Raw genomic sequence first — 21,542 nt, 5'->3', positions numbered from 1 at the left:
GGGGCGTGCACGACAAACTACTTTAATATATCTATATATTACTCTTTCAGTGTTCCTATCACTACCCCTGGAGAGGGGAGGGAGCGTGCACGACAAACTACTTTAATATATCTATATATTACTCTTTCAGTGTTCCTATCACTACCCCTGGAGAGGGGAGGGAGCGTGCACGACAAACTACTTTAATATATCTATATATTACTCTTTCAGTGTTCCTATCACTACCCCTGGAGAGGGGAGGGAGCGTGCACGACAAACTACTTTAATATATCTATATATTACTCTTTCAGTGTTCCTATCACTACCCCTGGAGAGGGGAGGGAGCGTGCACGGCAAACTACTTTAATATATCTATATATTACTCTTTCAGTGTTCCTATCACTACCCCTGGAGAGGGGAGGGGGCGTGCACGGCAAACTACTTTAATATATCTATATGTTACTCTTTCAGTGTTCCTATCACTACCCCTGGAGAGGGGAGGGAGCGTGCACGACAAACTACTTTAATATATCTATATATTACTCTTTCAGTGTTCCTATCACTACCCCTGGAGAGGGGAGGGAGCGTGCACGGCAAACTACTTTAATATATCTATATATTACTCTTTCAGTGTTCCTATCACTACCCCTGGAGAGGGGAGGGAGCGTGCACGACAAACTACTTTAATATATCTATATATTACTCTTTCAGTGTTCCTATCACTACCCCTGGAGAGGGGAGGGGGCGTGCACGGCAAACTACTTTAATATATCTATATGTTACTCTTTCAGTGTTCCTATCACTACCCCTGGAGAGGGGAGGGAGCGTGCACGGCAAACTACTTTAATATATCTATATGTTACTCTTTCAGTGTTCCTATCACTACCCCTGGAGAGGGGAGGGAGCGTGCACGACAAACTACTTTAATATATCTATATATTACTCTTTCAGTGTTCCTATCACTACCCCTGGAGAGGGGAGGGAGCGTGCACGGCAAACTACTTTAATATATCTATATATTACTCTTTCAGTGTTCCTATCACTACCCCTGGAGAGGGGAGGGAGCGTGCACGACAAACTACTTTAATATATCTATATATTACTCTTTCAGTGTTCCTATCACTACCCCTGGAGAGGGGAGGGAGCGTGCACGACAAACTACTTTAATATATCTATATATTACTCTTTCAGTGTTCCTATCACTAACCTTGGAGAGGGGAGGGAGCGTGCACGGCAAACTACTTTAATATATCTATATATTACTCTTTCAGTGTTCCTATCACTACCCCTGGAGAGGGGAGGGGGCGTGCACGGCAAACTACTTTAATATATCTATATATTACTCTTTCAGTGTTCCTATCACTACCCCTGGAGAGGGGAGGGAGCGTGCACGACAAACTACTTTAATATATCTATATATTACTCTTTCAGTGTTCCTATCACTACCCCTGGAGAGGGGAGGGAGCGTGCACGGCAAACTACTTTAATATATCTATATATTACTCTTTCAGTGTTCCTATCACTAACCTTGGAGAGGGGAGGGAGCGTGCACGACAAACTACTTTAATATATCTATATATTACTCTTTCAGTGTTCCTATCACTAACCTTGGAGAGGGGAGGGGGCGTGCACGGCAAACTACTTTAATATATCTATATATTACTCTTTCAGTGTTCCTATCACTAACCTTGGAGAGGGGAGGGAGCGTGCACGACAAACTACTTTAATATATCTATATATTACTCTTTCAGTGTTCCTATCACTAACCTTGGAGAGGGGAGGGAGCGTGCACGACAAACTACTTTAATATATCTATATATTACTCTTTCAGTGTTCCTATCACTACCCCTGGAGAGGGGAGGGAGCGTGCACGACAAACTACTTTAATATATCTATATATTACTCTTTCAGTGTTCCTATCACTAACCTTGGAGAGGGGAGGGAGCGTGCACGACAAACTACTTTAATATATCTATATATTACTCTTTCAGTGTTCCTATCACTACCCCTGGAGAGGGGAGGGAGCGTGCACGGCAAACTACTTTAATATATCTAGATATTACTCTTTCAGTGTTCCTATCACTACCCCTGGAGAGGGGAGGGAGCGTGCACGGCAAACTACTTTAATATATCTATATATTACTCTTTCAGTGTTCCTATCACTAACCCTGGAGAGGGGAGGGAGCGTGCACGACAAACTACTTTAATATATCTATATATTACTCTTTCAGTGTTCCTATCACTAACCTTGGAGAGGGGAGGGGGCGTGCACGGCAAACTACTTTAATATATCTATATATTACTCTTTCAGTGTTCCTATCACTAACCTTGGAGAGGGGAGGGAGCGTGCACGACAAACTACTTTAATATATCTATATATTACTCTTTCAGTGTTCCTATCACTACCCCTGGAGAGGGGAGGGAGCGTGCACAACAAACTACTTTAATATATCTATATATTACTCTTTCAGTGTTCCTATCACTACCCCTGGAGAGGGGAGGGAGCGTGCACGGCAAACTACTTTAATATATCTATATATTACTCTTTCAGTGTTCCTATCACTACCCCTGGAGAGGGGAGGGGGCGTGCACGGCAAACTACTTTAATATATCTATATGTTACTCTTTCAGTGTTCCTATCACTACCCCTGGAGAGGGGAGGGAGCGTGCACGACAAACTACTTTAATATATCTATATATTACTCTTTCAGTGTTCCTATCACTACCCCTGGAGAGGGGAGGGAGCGTGCACGGCAAACTACTTTAATATATCTATATATTACTCTTTCAGTGTTCCTATCACTACCCCTGGAGAGGGGAGGGAGCGTGCACGACAAACTACTTTAATATATCTATATATTACTCTTTCAGTGTTCCTATCACTACCCCTGGAGAGGGGAGGGAGCGTGCACGACAAACTACTTCAATATATCTATATATTACTCTTTCAGTGTTCCTATCACTAACCTTGGAGAGGGGAGGGAGCGTGCACGGCAAACTACTTTAATATATCTATATATTACTCTTTCAGTGTTCCTATCACTACCCCTGGAGAGGGGAGGGGGCGTGCACGGCAAACTACTTTAATATATCTATATATTACTCTTTCAGTGTTCCTATCACTACCCCTGGAGAGGGGAGGGAGCGTGCACGACAAACTACTTTAATATATCTATATATTACTCTTTCAGTGTTCCTATCACTAACCTTGGAGAGGGGAGGGAGCGTGCACGACAAACTACTTTAATATATCTATATATTACTCTTTCAGTGTTCCTATCACTACCCCTGGAGAGGGGAGGGAGCGTGCACGACAAACTACTTTAATATATCTATATATTACTCTTTCAGTGTTCCTATCACTAACCTTGGAGAGGGGAGGGAGCGTGCACGACAAACTACTTTAATATATCTATATATTACTCTTTCAGTGTTCCTATCACTACCCCTGGAGAGGGGAGGGAGCGTGCACGACAAACTACTTTAATATATCTATATATTAATCTTTCAGTGTTCCTATCACTACCCCTGGAGAGGGGAGGGAGCGTGCACGGCAAACTACTTTAATATATCTATATATTACTCTTTCAGTGTTCCTATCACTAACCTTGGAGAGGGGAGGGAGCGTGCACGACAAACTACTTTAATATATCTATATATTACTCTTTCAGTGTTCCTATCACTAACCTTGGAGAGGGGAGGGGGCGTGCACGGCAAACTACTTTAATATATCTATATATTACTCTTTCAGTGTTCCTATCACTAACCTTGGAGAGGGGAGGGAGCGTGCACGACAAACTACTTTAATATATCTATATATTACTCTTTCAGTGTTCCTATCACTACCCCTGGAGAGGGGAGGGAGCGTGCACGACAAACTACTTTAATATATCTATATATTACTCTTTCAGTGTTCCTATCACTACCCCTGGAGAGGGGAGGGAGCGTGCACGACAAACTACTTTAATATATCTATATATTACTCTTTCAGTGTTCCTATCACTAACCTTGGAGAGGGGAGGGAGCGTGCACGGCAAACTACTTTAATATATCTATATATTACTCTTTCAGTGTTCCTATCACTAACCTTGGAGAGGGGAGGGGGCGTGCACGGCAAACTACTTTAATATATCTATATATTACTCTTTCAGTGTTCCTATCACTACCCCTGGAGAGGGGAGGGAGCGTGCACGACAAACTACTTTAATATATCTATATATTACTCTTTCAGTGTTCCTATCACTACCCCTGGAGAGGGGAGGCACGGCAAACTACTTTAATATATCTATATATTACTCTTTCAGTGTTCATCACTACCCCTGGAGAGGGGAGGGAGCAAACTACTTTAATATATCTATATATTACTCTTTCAGTGTTCCTATCACTACCCCTGGAGAGGGGAGGGGGCGTGCATGGACAAACTACTTTAATATATCTATATATTACTCTTTCAGGAGGGGGCGTGCATGGCAAACTACTTTAATATATCTATATATTACTCTTTCAGTGTTCCTATCACTACCCCTGGAGAGGGGAGGGAGCGTGCACGACAAACTACTTTAATATATCTATATATTACTCTTTCAGTGTTCCTATCACTAACCTTGGAGAGGGGAGGGAGCGTGCACGGCAAACTACTTTAATATATCTATATATTACTCTTTCAGTGTTCCTATCACTAACCTTGGAGAGGGGAGGGAGCGTGCACGGCAAACTACTTTAATATATCTATATATTACTCTTTCAGTGTTCCTATCACTACCCCTGGAGAGGGGAGGGAGCGTGCACGACAAACTACTTTAATATATCTATATATTACTCTTTCAGTGTTCCTATCACTACCCCTGGAGAGGGGAGGGGGCGTGCACGGCAAACTACTTTAATATATCTATATATTACTCTTTCAGTGTTCCTATCACTACCCCTGGAGAGGGGAGGGAGCGTGCACGACAAACTACTTTAATATATCTATATATTACTCTTTCAGTGTTCCTATCACTACCCCTGGAGAGGGGAGGGAGCGTGCACGACAAACTACTTTAATATATCTATATATTACTCTTTCAGTGTTCCTATCACTACCCCTGGAGAGGGGAGGGGGCGTGCACGGCAAACTACTTTAATATATCTATATATTACTCTTTCAGTGTTCCTATCACTACCCCTGGAGAGGGGAGGGAGCGTGCACGACAAACTACTTTAATATATCTATATATTACTCTTTCAGTGTTCCTATCACTAACCTTGGAGAGGGGAGGGAGCGTGCACGGCAAACTACTTTAATATATCTATATATTACTCTTTCAGTGTTCCTATCACTACCCCTGGAGAGGGGAGGGAGCGTGCACGACAAACTACTTTAATATATCTATATATTACTCTTTCAGTGTTCCTATCACTACCCCTGGAGAGGGGAGGGAGCGTGCACGACAAACTACTTTAATATATCTATATATTACTCTTTCAGTGTTCCTATCACTACCCCTGGAGAGGGGAGGGAGCGTGCACGGCAAACTACTTTAATATATCTATATATTACTCTTTCAGTGTTCCTATCACTACCCCTGGAGAGGGGAGGGGGCGTGCACGACAAACTACTTTAATATATCTAGATATTACTCTTTCAGTGTTCCTATCACTACCCCTGGAGAGGGGAGGGAGCGTGCACGGCAAACTACTTTAATATATCTATATATTACTCTTTCAGTGTTCCTATCACTAACCTTGGAGAGGGGAGGGAGCGTGCACGACAAACTACTTTAATATATCTATATATTACTCTTTCAGTGTTCCTATCACTAACCTTGGAGAGGGGAGGGGGCGTGCACGGCAAACTACTTTAATATATCTATATATTACTCTTTCAGTGTTCCTATCACTACCCCTGGAGAGGGGAGGGAGCGTGCACGACAAACTACTTTAATATATCTATATATTACTCTTTCAGTGTTCCTATCACTACCCCTGGAGAGGGGAGGGGGCGTGCACGACAAACTACTTTAATATATCTATATATTACTCTTTCAGTGTTCCTATCACTACCCCTGGAGAGGGGAGGGAGCGTGCACGGCAAACTACTTTAATATCTCTATATATTACTCTTTCAGTGTTCCTATCACTAACCTTGGAGAGGGGAGGGGGCGTGCACGGCAAACTACTTTAATATATCTATATATTACTCTTTCAGTGTTCCTATCACTACCCCTGGAGAGGGGAGGGAGCGTGCACGGCAAACTACTTTGATATATCTATATATTACTCTTTCAGTGTTCCTATCACTACCCCTGGAGAGGGGAGGGAGCGTGCACGACAAACTACTTTAATATATCTATATATTACTCTTTCAGTGTTCCTATCACTACCCTGGAGAGGGGAGGGAGCGTGCACGGCAAACTACTTTAATATATCTATATATTACTCTTTCAGTGTTCCTATCACTACCCCTGGAGAGGGGAGGGAGCGTGCACGACAAACTACTTTAATATATCTATATATTACTCTTTCAGTGTTCCTATCACTACCCCTGGAGAGGGGAGGGAGCGTGCACGGCAAACTACTTTAATATATCTATATATTACTCTTTCAGTGTTCCTATCACTACCCCTGGAGAGGGGAGGGGGCGTGCATGGCAAACTACTTTAATATATCTATATATTACTCTTTCAGTGTTCCTATCACTACCCCTGGAGAGGGGAGGGAGCGTGCACGACAAACTACTTTAATATATCTATATATTACTCTTTCAGTGTTCCTATCACTAACCTTGGAGAGGGGAGGGAGCGTGCACGGCAAACTACTTTAATATATCTATATATTACTCTTTCAGTGTTCCTATCACTACCCCTGGAGAGGGGAGGGAGCGTGCACGACAAACTACTTTAATATATCTATATATTACTCTTTCAGTGTTCCTATCACTACCCCTGGAGAGGGGAGGGAGCGTGCACGACAAACTACTTTAATATATCTATATATTACTCTTTCAGTGTTCCTATCACTACCCCTGGAGAGGGGAGGGAGCGTGCACGACAAACTACTTTAATATATCTATATATTACTCTTTCAGTGTTCCTATCACTACCCCTGGAGAGGGGAGGGAGCGTGCACGACAAACTACTTTAATATATCTATATATTACTCTTTCAGTGTTCCTATCACTACCCCTGGAGAGGGGAGGGGGCGTGCACGGCAAACTACTTTAATATATCTATATATTAATCTTTCAGTGTTCCTATCACTACCCCTGGAGAGGGGAGGGAGCGTGCACGGCAAACTACTTTAATATATCTATATATTACTCTTTCAGTGTTCCTATCACTAACCTTGGAGAGGGGAGGGAGCGTGCACGACAAACTACTTTAATATATCTATATATTACTCTTTCAGTGTTCCTATCACTAACCTTGGAGAGGGGAGGGAGCGTGCACGACAAACTACTTTAATATATCTATATATTACTCTTTCAGTGTTCCTATCACTAACCTTGGAGAGGGGAGGGGGCGTGCACGGCAAACTACTTTAATATATCTATATATTACTCTTTCAGTGTTCCTATCACTAACCTTGGAGAGGGGAGGGAGCGTGCACGACAAACTACTTTAATATATCTATATATTACTCTTTCAGTGTTCCTATCACTACCCCTGGAGAGGGGAGGGAGCGTGCACGACAAACTACTTTAATATATCTATATATTACTCTTTCAGTGTTCCTATCACTACCCCTGGAGAGGGGAGGGAGCGTGCACGGCAAACTACTTTAATATATCTATATATTACTCTTTCAGTGTTCCTATCACTACCCCTGGAGAGGGGAGGGAGCGTGCACGGCAAACTACTTTAATATATCTATATATTACTCTTTCAGTGTTCCTATCACTACCCCTGGAGAGGGGAGGGAGCGTGCACGACAAACTACTTTAATATATCTATATATTACTCTTTCAGTGTTCCTATCACTACCCCTGGAGAGGGGAGGGAGCGTGCACGGCAAACTACTTTAATATATCTATATATTACTCTTTCAGTGTTCCTATCACTACCCCTGGAGAGGGGAGGGGGCGTGCATGGCAAACTACTTTAATATATCTATATATTACTCTTTCAGTGTTCCTATCACTACCCCTGGAGAGGGGAGGGAGCGTGCACGACAAACTACTTTAATATATCTATATATTACTCTTTCAGTGTTCCTATCACTAACCTTGGAGAGGGGAGGGAGCGTGCACGGCAAACTACTTTAATATATCTATATATTACTCTTTCAGTGTTCCTATCACTAACCTTGGAGAGGGGAGGGAGCGTGCACGGCAAACTACTTTAATATATCTATATATTACTCTTTCAGTGTTCCTATCACTACCCCTGGAGAGGGGAGGGAGCGTGCACGACAAACTACTTTAATATATCTATATATTACTCTTTCAGTGTTCCTATCACTACCCCTGGAGAGGGGAGGGGGCGTGCACGGCAAACTACTTTAATATATCTATATATTACTCTTTCAGTGTTCCTATCACTACCCCTGGAGAGGGGAGGGAGCGTGCACGACAAACTACTTTAATATATCTATATATTACTCTTTCAGTGTTCCTATCACTACCCCTGGAGAGGGGAGGGAGCGTGCACGACAAACTACTTTAATATATCTATATATTACTCTTTCAGTGTTCCTATCACTACCCCTGGAGAGGGGAGGGGGCGTGCACGGCAAACTACTTTAATATATCTATATATTACTCTTTCAGTGTTCCTATCACTACCCCTGGAGAGGGGAGGGGGCGTGCACGGCAAACTACTTTAATATATCTATATATTACTCTTTCAGTGTTCCTATCACTACCCCTGGAGAGGGGAGGGGGCGTGCATGGCAAACTACTTTAATATATCTATATATTACTCTTTCAGTGTTCCTATCACTACCCCTGGAGAGGGGAGGGAGCGTGCACGACAAACTACTTTAATATATCTATATATTACTCTTTCAGTGTTCCTATCACTAACCTTGGAGAGGGGAGGGAGCGTGCACGGCAAACTACTTTAATATATCTATATATTACTCTTTCAGTGTTCCTATCACTAACCTTGGAGAGGGGAGGGAGCGTGCACGGCAAACTACTTTAATATATCTATATATTACTCTTTCAGTGTTCCTATCACTACCCCTGGAGAGGGGAGGGAGCGTGCACGACAAACTACTTTAATATATCTATATATTACTCTTTCAGTGTTCCTATCACTACCCCTGGAGAGGGGAGGGGGCGTGCACGGCAAACTACTTTAATATATCTATATATTACTCTTTCAGTGTTCCTATCACTACCCCTGGAGAGGGGAGGGAGCGTGCACGACAAACTACTTTAATATATCTATATATTACTCTTTCAGTGTTCCTATCACTACCCCTGGAGAGGGGAGGGAGCGTGCACGACAAACTACTTTAATATATCTATATATTACTCTTTCAGTGTTCCTATCACTACCCCTGGAGAGGGGAGGGGGCGTGCACGGCAAACTACTTTAATATATCTATATATTACTCTTTCAGTGTTCCTATCACTACCCCTGGAGAGGGGAGGGAGCGTGCACGACAAACTACTTTAATATATCTATATATTACTCTTTCAGTGTTCCTATCACTAACCTTGGAGAGGGGAGGGAGCGTGCACGGCAAACTACTTTAATATATCTATATATTACTCTTTCAGTGTTCCTATCACTACCCCTGGAGAGGGGAGGGAGCGTGCACGACAAACTACTTTAATATATCTATATATTACTCTTTCAGTGTTCCTATCACTACCCCTGGAGAGGGGAGGGAGCGTGCACGGCAAACTACTTTAATATATCTATATATTACTCTTTCAGTGTTCCTATCACTACCCCTGGAGAGGGGAGGGGGCGTGCACGACAAACTACTTTAATATATCTATATATTACTCTTTCAGTGTTCCTATCACTACCCCTGGAGAGGGGAGGGAGCGTGCACGGCAAACTACTTTAATATATCTATATATTACTCTTTCAGTGTTCCTATCACTAACCTTGGAGAGGGGAGGGAGCGTGCACGACAAACTACTTTAATATATCTATATATTACTCTTTCAGTGTTCCTGTCACTAACCTTGGAGAGGGGAGGGGGCGTGCACGGCAAACTACTTTAATATATCTATATATTACTCTTTCAGTGTTCCTATCACTACCCCTGGAGAGGGGAGGGAGCGTGCACGACAAACTACTTTAATATATCTATATATTACTCTTTCAGTGTTCCTATCACTACCCCTGGAGAGGGGAGGGGGCGTGCACGACAAACTACTTTAATATATCTATATATTACTCTTTCAGTGTTCCTATCACTACCCCTGGAGAGGGGAGGGAGCGTGCACGGCAAACTACTTTAATATCTCTATATATTACTCTTTCAGTGTTCCTATCACTAACCTTGGAGAGGGGAGGGGGCGTGCACGGCAAACTACTTTAATATATCTATATATTACTCTTTCAGTGTTCCTATCACTACCCCTGGAGAGGGGAGGGAGCGTGCACGGCAAACTACTTTGATATATCTATATATTACTCTTTCAGTGTTCCTATCACTACCCCTGGAGAGGGGAGGGAGCGTGCACGACAAACTACTTTAATATATCTATATATTACTCTTTCAGTGTTCCTATCACTACCCCTGGAGAGGGGAGGGAGCGTGCACGGCAAACTACTTTAATATATCTATATATTACTCTTTCAGTGTTCCTATCACTACCCCTGGAAAGGGGAGGGAGCGTGCACGACAAACTACTTTAATATATATATATATTACTCTTTCAGTGTTCCTATCACTACCCCTGGAGAGGGGAGGGAGCGTGCACGGCAAACTACTTTAATATATCTATATATTACTCTTTCAGTGTTCCTATCACTACCCCTGGAGAGGGGAGGGGGCGTGCATGGCAAACTACTTTAATATATCTATATATTACTCTTTCAGTGTTCCTATCACTACCCCTGGAGAGGGGAGGGAGCGTGCACGACAAACTACTTTAATATATCTATATATTACTCTTTCAGTGTTCCTATCACTAACCTTGGAGAGGGGAGGGAGCGTGCACGGCAAACTACTTTAATATATCTATATATTACTCTTTCAGTGTTCCTATCACTAACCTTGGAGAGGGGAGGGAGCGTGCACGGCAAACTACTTTAATATATCTATATATTACTCTTTCAGTGTTCCTATCACTACCCCTGGAGAGGGGAGGGAGCGTGCACGACAAACTACTTTAATATATCTATATATTACTCTTTCAGTGTTCCTATCACTACCCCTGGAGAGGGGAGGGGGCGTGCACGGCAAACTACTTTAATATATCTATATATTACTCTTTCAGTGTTCCTATCACTACCCCTGGAGAGGGGAGGGAGCGTGCACGACAAACTACTTTAATATATCTATATATTACTCTTTCAGTGTTCCTATCACTAACCTTGGAGAGGGGAGGGAGCGTGCACGGCAAACTACTTTAATATATCTATATATTACTCTTTCAGTGTTCCTATCACTACCCCTGGAGAGGGGAGGGAGCGTGCACGACAAACTACTTTAATATATCTATATATTACTCTTTCAGTGTTCCTATCACTACCCCTGGAGAGGGGAGGGAGCGTGCACGACAAACTACTTTAATATATCTATATATTACTCTTTCAGTGTTCCTATCACTACCCCTGGAGAGGGGAGGGAGCGTGCACGACAAACTACTTTAATATATCTATATATTACTCTTTCAGTGTTCCTATCACTACCCCTGGAGAGGGGAGGGAGCGTGCACGACAAACTACTTTAATATATCTATATATTACTCTTTCAGTGTTCCTATCACTACCCCTGGAGAGGGGAGGGGGCGTGCACGGCAAACTACTTTAATATATCTATATATTACTCTTTCAGTGTTCCTATCACTAACCTTGGAGAGGGGAGGGGGCGTGCACGGCAAACTACTTTAATATATCTATATATTACTCTTTCAGTGTTCCTATCACTACCCCTGGAGAGGGGAGGGGGCGTGCACGGCAAACTACTTTAATATATCTATATATTACTCTTTCAGAGTTCCTATCACTACCCCTGGAGAGGGGAGGGAGCGTGCACGACAAACTACTTTAATATACCTATATATTACTCTTTCAGTGTTCCTATCACTAACCTTGGAGAGGGGAGGGAGCGTGCACGACAAACTACTTTAATATATCTATATATTACTCTTTCAGTGTTCCTATCACTACCCCTGGAGAAGGGAGGGGGCGTGCACGACAAACTACTTTAATATATCTATATATTACTCTTTCAGTGTTCCTATCACTACCCCTGGAGAGGGGAGGGGGCGTGCACGGCAAACTACTTTAATATATCTATATATTACTCTTTCAGTGTTCCTATCACTACCCCTGGAGAGGGGAGGGAGCGTGCACGGCAAACTACTTTAATATATCTATATATTACTCTTTCAGTGTTCCTATCACTAACCTTGGAGAGGGGAGGGGGCGTGCATGGCAAACTACTTTAATATATCTATATATTACTCTTTCAGTGTTCCTATCACTACCCCTGGAGAGGGGAGGGAGCGTGCACGACAAACTACTTTAATATATCTATATATTACTCTTTCAGTGTTCCTATCACTAACCTTGGAGAGGGGAGGGAGCGTGCACGGCAAACTACTTTAATATATCTATATATTACTCTTTCAGTGTTCCTATCACTACCCCTGGAGAGGGGAGGGAGCGTGCACGACAAACTACTTTAATATATATATATATTACTCTTTCAGTGTTCCTATCACTACCCCTGGAGAGGGGAGGGAGCGTGCACGGCAAACTACTTTAATATATCTATATATTACTCTTTCAGTGTTCCTATCACTACCCCTGGAGAGGGGAGGGGGCGTGCATGGCAAACTACTTTAATATATCTATATATTACTCTTTCAGTGTTCCTATCACTACCCCTGGAGAGGGGAGGGAGCGTGCACGACAAACTACTTTAATATATCTATATATTACTCTTTCAGTGTTCCTATCACTAACCTTGGAGAGGGGAGGGAGCGTGCACGGCAAACTACTTTAATATATCTATATATTACTCTTTCAGTGTTCCTATCACTAACCTTGGAGAGGGGAGGGAGCGTGCACGGCAAACTACTTTAATATATCTATATATTACTCTTTCAGTGTTCCTATCACTACCCCTGGAGAGGGGAGGGAGCGTGCACGACAAACTACTTTAATATATCTATATATTACTCTTTCAGTGTTCCTATCACTACCCCTGGAGAGGGGAGGGGGCGTGCACGGCAAACTACTTTAATATATCTATATATTACTCTTTCAGTGTTCCTATCACTACCCCTGGAGAGGGGAGGGAGCGTGCACGACAAACTACTTTAATATATCTATATATTACTCTTTCAGTGTTCCTATCACTAACCTTGGAGAGGGGAGGGAGCGTGCACGGCAAACTACTTTAATATATCTATATATTACTCTTTCAGTGTTCCTATCACTACCCCTGGAGAGGGGAGGGAGCGTGCACGACAAACTACTTTAATATATCTATATATTACTCTTTCAGTGTTCCTATCACTACCCCTGGAGAGGGGAGGGAGCGTGCACGACAAACTACTTTAATATATCTATATATTACTCTTTCAGTGTTCCTATCACTACCCCTGGAGAGGGGAGGGAGCGTGCACGACAAACTACTTTAATATATCTATATATTACTCTTTCAGTGTTCCTATCACTACCCCTGGAGAGGGGAGGGAGCGTGCACGACAAACTACTTTAATATATCTATATATTACTCTTTCAGTGTTCCTATCACTACCCCTGGAGAGGGGAGGGGGCGTGCACGGCAAACTACTTTAATATATCTATATATTACTCTTTCAGTGTTCCTATCACTAACCTTGGAGAGGGGAGGGAGCGTGCACGGCAAACTACTTTAATATATCTATATATTACTCTTTCAGTGTTCCTATCACTACCCCTGGAGAGGGGAGGGGGCGTGCACGGCAAACTACTTTAATATATCTATATATTACTCTGTCAGAGTTCCTATCACTACCCCTGGAGAGGGGAGGGAGCGTGCACGACAAACTACTTTAATATACCTATATATTACTCTTTCAGTGTTCCTATCACTAACCTTGGAGAGGGGAGGGAGCGTGCACGACAAACTACTTTAATATATCTATATATTACTCTTTCAGTGTTCCTATCACTACCCCTGGAGAGGGGAGGGGGCGTGCACGACAAACTACTTTAATATATCTATATATTACTCTTTCAGTGTTCCTATCACTACCCCTGGAGAGGGGAGGGGGCGTGCACGGCAAACTACTTTAATATATCTATATATTACTCTTTCAGTGTTCCTATCACTACCCCTGGAGAGGGGAGGGAGCGTGCACGGCAAACTACTTTAATATATCTATATATTACTCTTTCAGTGTTCCTATCACTAACCTTGGAGAGGGGAGGGGGCGTGCACGGCAAACTACTTTAATATATCTATATATTACTCTTTCAGTGTTCCTATCACTACCCCTGGAGAGGGGAGGGAGCGTGCACGACAAACTACTTTAATATATCTATATATTACTCTTTCAGTGTTCCTATCACTAACCTTGGAGAGGGGAGGGAGCGTGCACGGCAAACTACTTTAATATATCTATATATTACTCTTTCAGTGTTCCTATCACTAACCTTGGAGAGGGGAGGGAGCGTGCACGGCAAACTACTTTAATATATCTATATATTACTCTTTCAGTGTTCCTATCACTACCCCTGGAGAGGGGAGGGAGCGTGCACGACAAACTACTTTAATATATCTATATATTACTCTTTCAGTGTTCCTATCACTACCCCTGGAGAGGGGAGGGGGCGTGCACGGCAAACTACTTTAATATATCTATATATTACTCTTTCAGTGTTCCTATCACTACCCCTGGAGAGGGGAGGGAGCGTGCACGACAAACTACTTTAATATATCTATATATTACTCTTTCAGTGTTCCTATCACTAACCTTGGAGAGGGGAGGGAGCGTGCACGGCAAACTACTTTAATATATCTATATATTACTCTTTCAGTGTTCCTATCACTACCCCTGGAGAGGGGAGGGAGCGTGCACGACAAACTACTTTAATATATCTATATATTACTCTTTCAGTGTTCCTATCACTACCCCTGGAGAGGGGAGGGAGCGTGCACGACAAACTACTTTAATATATCTATATATTACTCTTTCAGTGTTCCTATCACTACCCCTGGAGAGGGGAGGGAGCGTGCACGACAAACTACTTTAATATATCTATATATTACTCTTTCAGTGTTCCTATCACTACCCCTGGAGAGGGGAGGGAGCGTGCACGACAAACTACTTTAATATATCTATATATTACTCTTTCAGTGTTCCTATCACTACCCCTGGAGAGGGGAGGGGGCGTGCACGGCAAACTACTTTAATATATCTATATATTACTCTTTCAGTGTTCCTATCACTAACCTTGGAGAGGGGAGGGGGCGTGCACGGCAAACTACTTTAATATATCTATATATTACTCTTTCAGTGTTCCTATCACTACCCCTGGAGAGGGGAGGGGGCGTGCACGGCAAACTACTTTAATATATCTATATATTACTCTTTCAGTGTTCCTATCACTACCCCTGGAGAGGGGAGGGAGCGTGCACGACAAACTACTTTAATATATCTATATATTACTCTTTCAGTGTTCCTATCACTAACCCTGGAGAGGGGAGGGAGCGTGCACGACAAACTACTTTAATATATCTATATATTACTCTTTCAGTGTTCCTATCACTACCCCTGGAGAGGGGAGGGGCGTGCACGACAAACTACTTTAATATATCTATATATTACTCTTTCAGTGTTCCTATCACTACCCCTGGAGAGGGGAGGGGGCGTGCACGGCAAACTACTTTAATATATCTATATATTACTCTTTCAGTGTTCCTATCACTACCCCTGGAGAGGGGAGGGAGCGTGCACGGCAAACTACTTTAATATATCTATATATTACTCTTTCAGTGTTCCTATCACTAACCTTGGAGAGGGGAGGGGGCGTGCACGGCAAACTACTTTAATATATCTATATATTACTCTTTCAGTGTTCCTATCACTACCCCTGGAGAGGGGAGGGAGCGTGCACGACAAACTACTTTAATATATCTATATATTACTCTTTCAGTGTTCCTATCACTAACCTTGGAGAGGGGAGGGAGCGTGCACGACAAACTACTTTAATATATCTATATATTACTCTTTCAGTGTTCCTATCACTAACCTTGGAGAGGGGAGGGGGCGTGCACGGCAAACTACTTTAATATATCTATATATTACTCTTTCAGTGTTCCTATCACTACCCCTGGAGAGGGGAGGGAGCGTGCACGACAAACTACTTTAATATATCTATATATTACTCTTTCAGTGTTCCTATCACTACCCCTGGAGAGGGGAGGGGGCGTGCACGGCAAACTACTTTAATATATCTATATATTACTCTTTCAGTGTTCCTATCACTACCCCTGGAGAGGGGAGGGAGCGTGCACGACAAACTACTTTAATATATCTATATATTACTCTTTCAGTGTTCCTATCACTAACCTTGGAGAGGGGAGGGGGCGTGCACGGCAAACTACTTTAATATATCTATATATTACTCTTTCAGTGTTCCTATCACTAACCTTGGAGAGGGGAGGGAGCGTGCACGGCAAACTACTTTAATATATCTATATATTACTCTTTCAGTGTTCCTATCACTACCCCTGGAGAGGGGAGGGGGCGTGCACGACAAACTACTTTAATATATCTATATATTACTCTTTCAGTGTTCCTATCACTACCCCTGGAGAGGGGAGGGGGCGTGCACGGCAAACTACTTTAATATATCTATATATTACTCTTTCAGTGTTCCTATCACTACCCCTGGAGAGGGGAGGGAGCGTGCACGACAAACTACTTTAATATATCTATATATTACTCTTTCAGTGTTCCTATCACTAACCTTGGAGAGGGGAGGGGGCGTGCACGGCAAACTACTTTAATATATCTATATATTACTCTTTCAGTGTTCCTATCACTACCCCTGGAGAGGGGAGGGAGCGTGCACGACAAACTACTTTAATATATCTATATATTACTCTTTCAGTGTTCCTATCACTACCCTTGGAGAGGGGAGGGAGCGTGCACGGCAAACTACTTTAATATATCTATATATTACTCTTTCAGTGTTCCTATCACTAACCTTGGAGAGGGGAGGGAGCGTGCACGGCAAACTACTTTAATATATCTATATATTACTCTTTCAGTGTTCCTATCACTACCCCTGGAGAGGGGAGGGAGCGTGCACGACAAACTACTTTAATATATCTATATATTACTCTTTCAGTGTTCCTATCACTACCCCTGGAGAGGGGAGGGGGCGTGCACGGCAAACTACTTTAATATATCTATATATTACTCTTTCAGTGTTCCTATCACTACCCCTGGAGAGGGGAGGGAGCGTGCACGACAAACTACTTTAATATATCTATATATTACTCTTTCAGTGTTCCTATCACTAACCTTGGAGAGGGGAGGGAGCGTGCACGGCAAACTACTTTAATATATCTATATATTACTCTTTCAGTGTTCCTATCACTACCCCTGGAGAGGGGAGGGAGCGTGCACGACAAACTACTTTAATATATCTATATATTACTCTTTCAGTGTTCCTATCACTACCCCTGGAGAGGGGAGGGAGCGTGCACGACAAACTACTTTAATATATCTATATATTACTCTTTCAGTGTTCCTATCACTACCCCTGGAGAGGGGAGGGAGCGTGCACGACAAACTACTTTAATATATCTATATATTACTCTTTCAGTGTTCCTATCACTACCCCTGGAGAGGGGAGGGAGCGTGCACGACAAACTACTTTAATATATCTATATATTACTCTTTCAGTGTTCCTATCACTACCCCTGGAGAGGGAGGGGGCGTGCACGGCAAACTACTTTAATATATCTATATATTACTCTTTCAGTGTTCCTATCACTAACCTTGGAGAGGGGAGGGGGCGTGCACGGCAAACTACTTTAATATATCTATATATTACTCTTTCAGTGTTCCTATCACTACCCCTGGAGAGGGGAGGGGGCGTGCACGGCAAACTACTTTAATATATCTATATATTACTCTTTCAGAGTTCCTATCACTACCCCTGGAGAGGGGAGGGAGCGTGCACGACAAACTACTTTAATATACCTATATATTACTCTTTCAGTGTTCCTATCACTAACCTTGGAGAGGGGAGGGAGCGTGCACGACAAACTACTTTAATATATCTATATATTACTCTTTCAGTGTTCCTATCACTACCCCTGGAGAAGGGAGGGGGCGTGCACGACAAACTACTTTAATATATCTATATATTACTCTTTCAGTGTTCCTATCACTACCCCTGGAGAGGGGAGGGGGCGTGCACGGCAAACTACTTTAATATATCTATATATTACTCTTTCAGTGTTCCTATCACTACCCCTGGAGAGGGGAGGGAGCGTGCACGGCAAACTACTTTAATATATCTATATATTACTCTTTCAGTGTTCCTATCACTAACCTTGGAGAGGGGAGGGGGCGTGCACGACAAACTACTTTAATATATCTATATATTACTCTTTCAGTGTTCCTATCACTAACCTTGGAGAGGGGAGGGGGCGTGCACGGCAAACTACTTTAATATATCTATATATTACTCTTTCAGTGTTCCTATCACTACCCCTGGAGAGGGGAGGGAGCGTGCACGACAAACTACTTTAATATATCTATATATTACTCTTTCAGTGTTCCTATCACTAACCTTGGAGAGGGGAGGGAGCGTGCACGGCAAACTACTTTAATATATCTATATATTACTCTTTCAGTGTTCCTATCACTACCCCTGGAGAGGGGAGGGAGCGTGCACGACAAACGACTTTAATATATCTATATATTACTCTTTCAGTGTTCCTATCACTAACCTTGGAGAGGGGAGGGAGCGTGCACGACAAACTACTTTAATATATCTATATATTACTCTTTCAGTGTTCCTATCACTACCCCTGGAGAGGGGAGGGAGCGTGCACGACAAACTACTTTAATATATCTATATATTACTCTTTCAGAGTTCCTATCACTAACCTTGGAGAGGGGAGGGAGCGTGCACGACAAGAAAGGAAGAAGAAAGGAGGATGTCAATTATTGATCAAATGTATATGACAGAAGTCACTACCGACATTAACAACCAACTGTAATGCATCCATAGAAGTAACACATCCCAACTACAAAATCTCAACTGATCAAACACCCAGTCTCCTCTAACAACACTGGGACAAGACTGTCTGTCTGCCTCTGTCTCTCTCTCTCTCTCTCCCTCTCTCTCAGGGCCAAATACTTACTCCAGATAGGCCTGCATCGCTAAAATATTCACCCAAAACACAATGGATAATTAATCTGAAAAAGCAAGGTACGTACAAGAGGGCGAACAGGTGGTGATTTGCATTTGTGCAAATATCCCACTACAACTGACATCAATGGACAAATTATACCAGAAATAAAGGTCCACTGTACACACACATCTCAGGACTCTGCGTTGACTCACCAGTGGTGGGGTCCGGTGGTCCGAACTCCAGCGGGTATCTCAGAACATTATAGTTGTTCCAGATGTAGAGCTGGTTGTCTCTGGGGTTATAGTCCACAGAGGAGACGTACTGGTAGGGGTTAGGGAAGGGGATGTGGACGGGCTCCTCCCGGGCACGGTTCGTGTTGTAGGCGTAAAGGATCAGATCCCCGCCGGCCTCGCTGTCATCGTCCTGATAGACACTGCGCACGGCGTAGAGCACGCCGCACGCCATGAAGGCGTTGGACGCCAGCCTCTTGTCGAAGCTGGTCTCCCAGGTGCCCTCGAAGCGCAGGGTGTACGGGTTCACCTGGGAGGAGGGGGGGGGGGGGGGGTGATGGTAACCATAAATATATCTCAAACTACAGAATATCACCCATTCTTAAACGCTCAATCCTGGTGTTACGGTGATAAACACAAGAAAGTGTATCTATGAAATAAATAAATAAACCATTAGGCCTATTTTAGTTGAGCTTAGAAATGTCCAGTCCAACTCCATCCCTGTGTTACACTCCTCTTCGCACTCTTCTATTCCCTCCATCATCCTGTTACACTCCTCTCTCTTCTATTCCCTCCATCATCCTGTTACACTCCTCTTCACACTCTTCTATTCCCTCCATCATCCTGTTACACTCCTCTTCACACTCTTCTATTCCCTCCATCATCCTGTTACACTCCTCTCTTCTATTCCCTCCATCATCCTGTTACACTCCTCTCTCTTCTATTCCCTCCATCATCCTGTTACACTCCTCTCTTCTATTCCCTCCATCATCCTGTTACACTCCTCTCTCTTCTATTCCCTCCATCATCCTGTTACACTCCTCTCTCTTCTATTCCCTCCATCATCCTGTTACACTCCTATCTCTTCTATTCCCTCCATCATCCTGTTACACTCCTCTTCACACTCTTCTATTCCCTCCATCATCCTGTTACACTCCTCTTCACACTCTTCTATTCCCTCCATCATCCTGTTACACTCCTCTCTTCTATTCCCTCCATCATCCTGTTACACTCCTCTCTCTTCTATTCCCTCCATTACCTGTTACACTCCTCTCTCTTCTATTCCCTCCATCATCCTGTTACACTCCTCTCTCTTCTATTCCCTCCATTACCTGTTACACTCCTATCTCTTCTATTCCCTCCATCATCCTGTTACACTCCTCTCTCTTCTATTCCCTCCATCATCCTGTTACACTCCTCTCTCTTCTATTCCCTCCATCATCCTGTTACACTCCTCTCTCTCTATTCCCTCCATCATCCTGTTACACTCCTCTCTCTTTCCCTCCATTCCCTCCTCTCTCTTCTATTCATCCTGTTACACTCCTCTCTCTTCTATTCCCTCCATTCCTGTTACCTGTTACACTCCTCTCTCTTCTATTCCCTCCATCATCCTGGTACACTCCTCTCTCTTCTATTCCCTCCATCATCCTGTTACACTCCTCTCTCTTCTATTCCCTCCATCATCCTGTTACACTCCTCTCTCTTCTATTCCCTCCATCATCCTGTTACACTCCTCTCTCTTCTATTCCCTCCATTACCTGTTACACTCCTCTCTATTCCCTCCATCATCCTGTTACACTCCTCTTACACTCTTATATTCCCTCCATCATCCTGTTACACTCCTCTTACACTCTTCTATTCCCTCCATCATCCTGTTACACTCCTCTCTCTTCTATTCCCTCCATCATCCTGTTACACTCCTCTCTACATTCCCTCCATTACCTGTTACACTCCTCCCTCCATTCCCTCCATCATCCTGTTACACTCCTCTCTCTTCTATTCCCTCCATCATCCTGTTACACTCCTCTCTCTATTATTCCCTCCATCATCCTGTTACACTCCTCT

The 21,542-nt window shown here is 43.1% G+C and overlaps 1 protein-coding gene across 1 annotated transcript in view; it reads right to left on the bottom strand.

Moving 5' to 3' along the window:
• LOC139399522 (adhesion G protein-coupled receptor L1-like) overlaps nucleotides 1-20,007 on the bottom strand; it is a gene marked incomplete at both ends in the record, with an annotated part of 38,682 nt that extends 18,675 nt beyond the window's left edge. The window contains one exon of the mRNA XM_071144921.1: nucleotides 19,680-20,007. Within this exon, the coding sequence (XP_071001022.1) occupies nucleotides 19,680-20,007 (328 nt within the window). The remainder of the gene's footprint in view (nucleotides 1-19,679) is intronic.
• Nucleotides 20,008-21,542: the final 1,535 nt, after the last annotated feature.

This window comes from Oncorhynchus clarkii, unplaced genomic scaffold, assembly GCF_045791955.1.
Source record: "Oncorhynchus clarkii lewisi isolate Uvic-CL-2024 unplaced genomic scaffold, UVic_Ocla_1.0 unplaced_contig_1892_pilon_pilon, whole genome shotgun sequence".
Lineage (NCBI taxonomy): Eukaryota > Metazoa > Chordata > Actinopteri > Salmoniformes > Salmonidae > Oncorhynchus > Oncorhynchus clarkii.
This window is presented reverse-complemented; position numbering and strand designations above follow the sequence as displayed.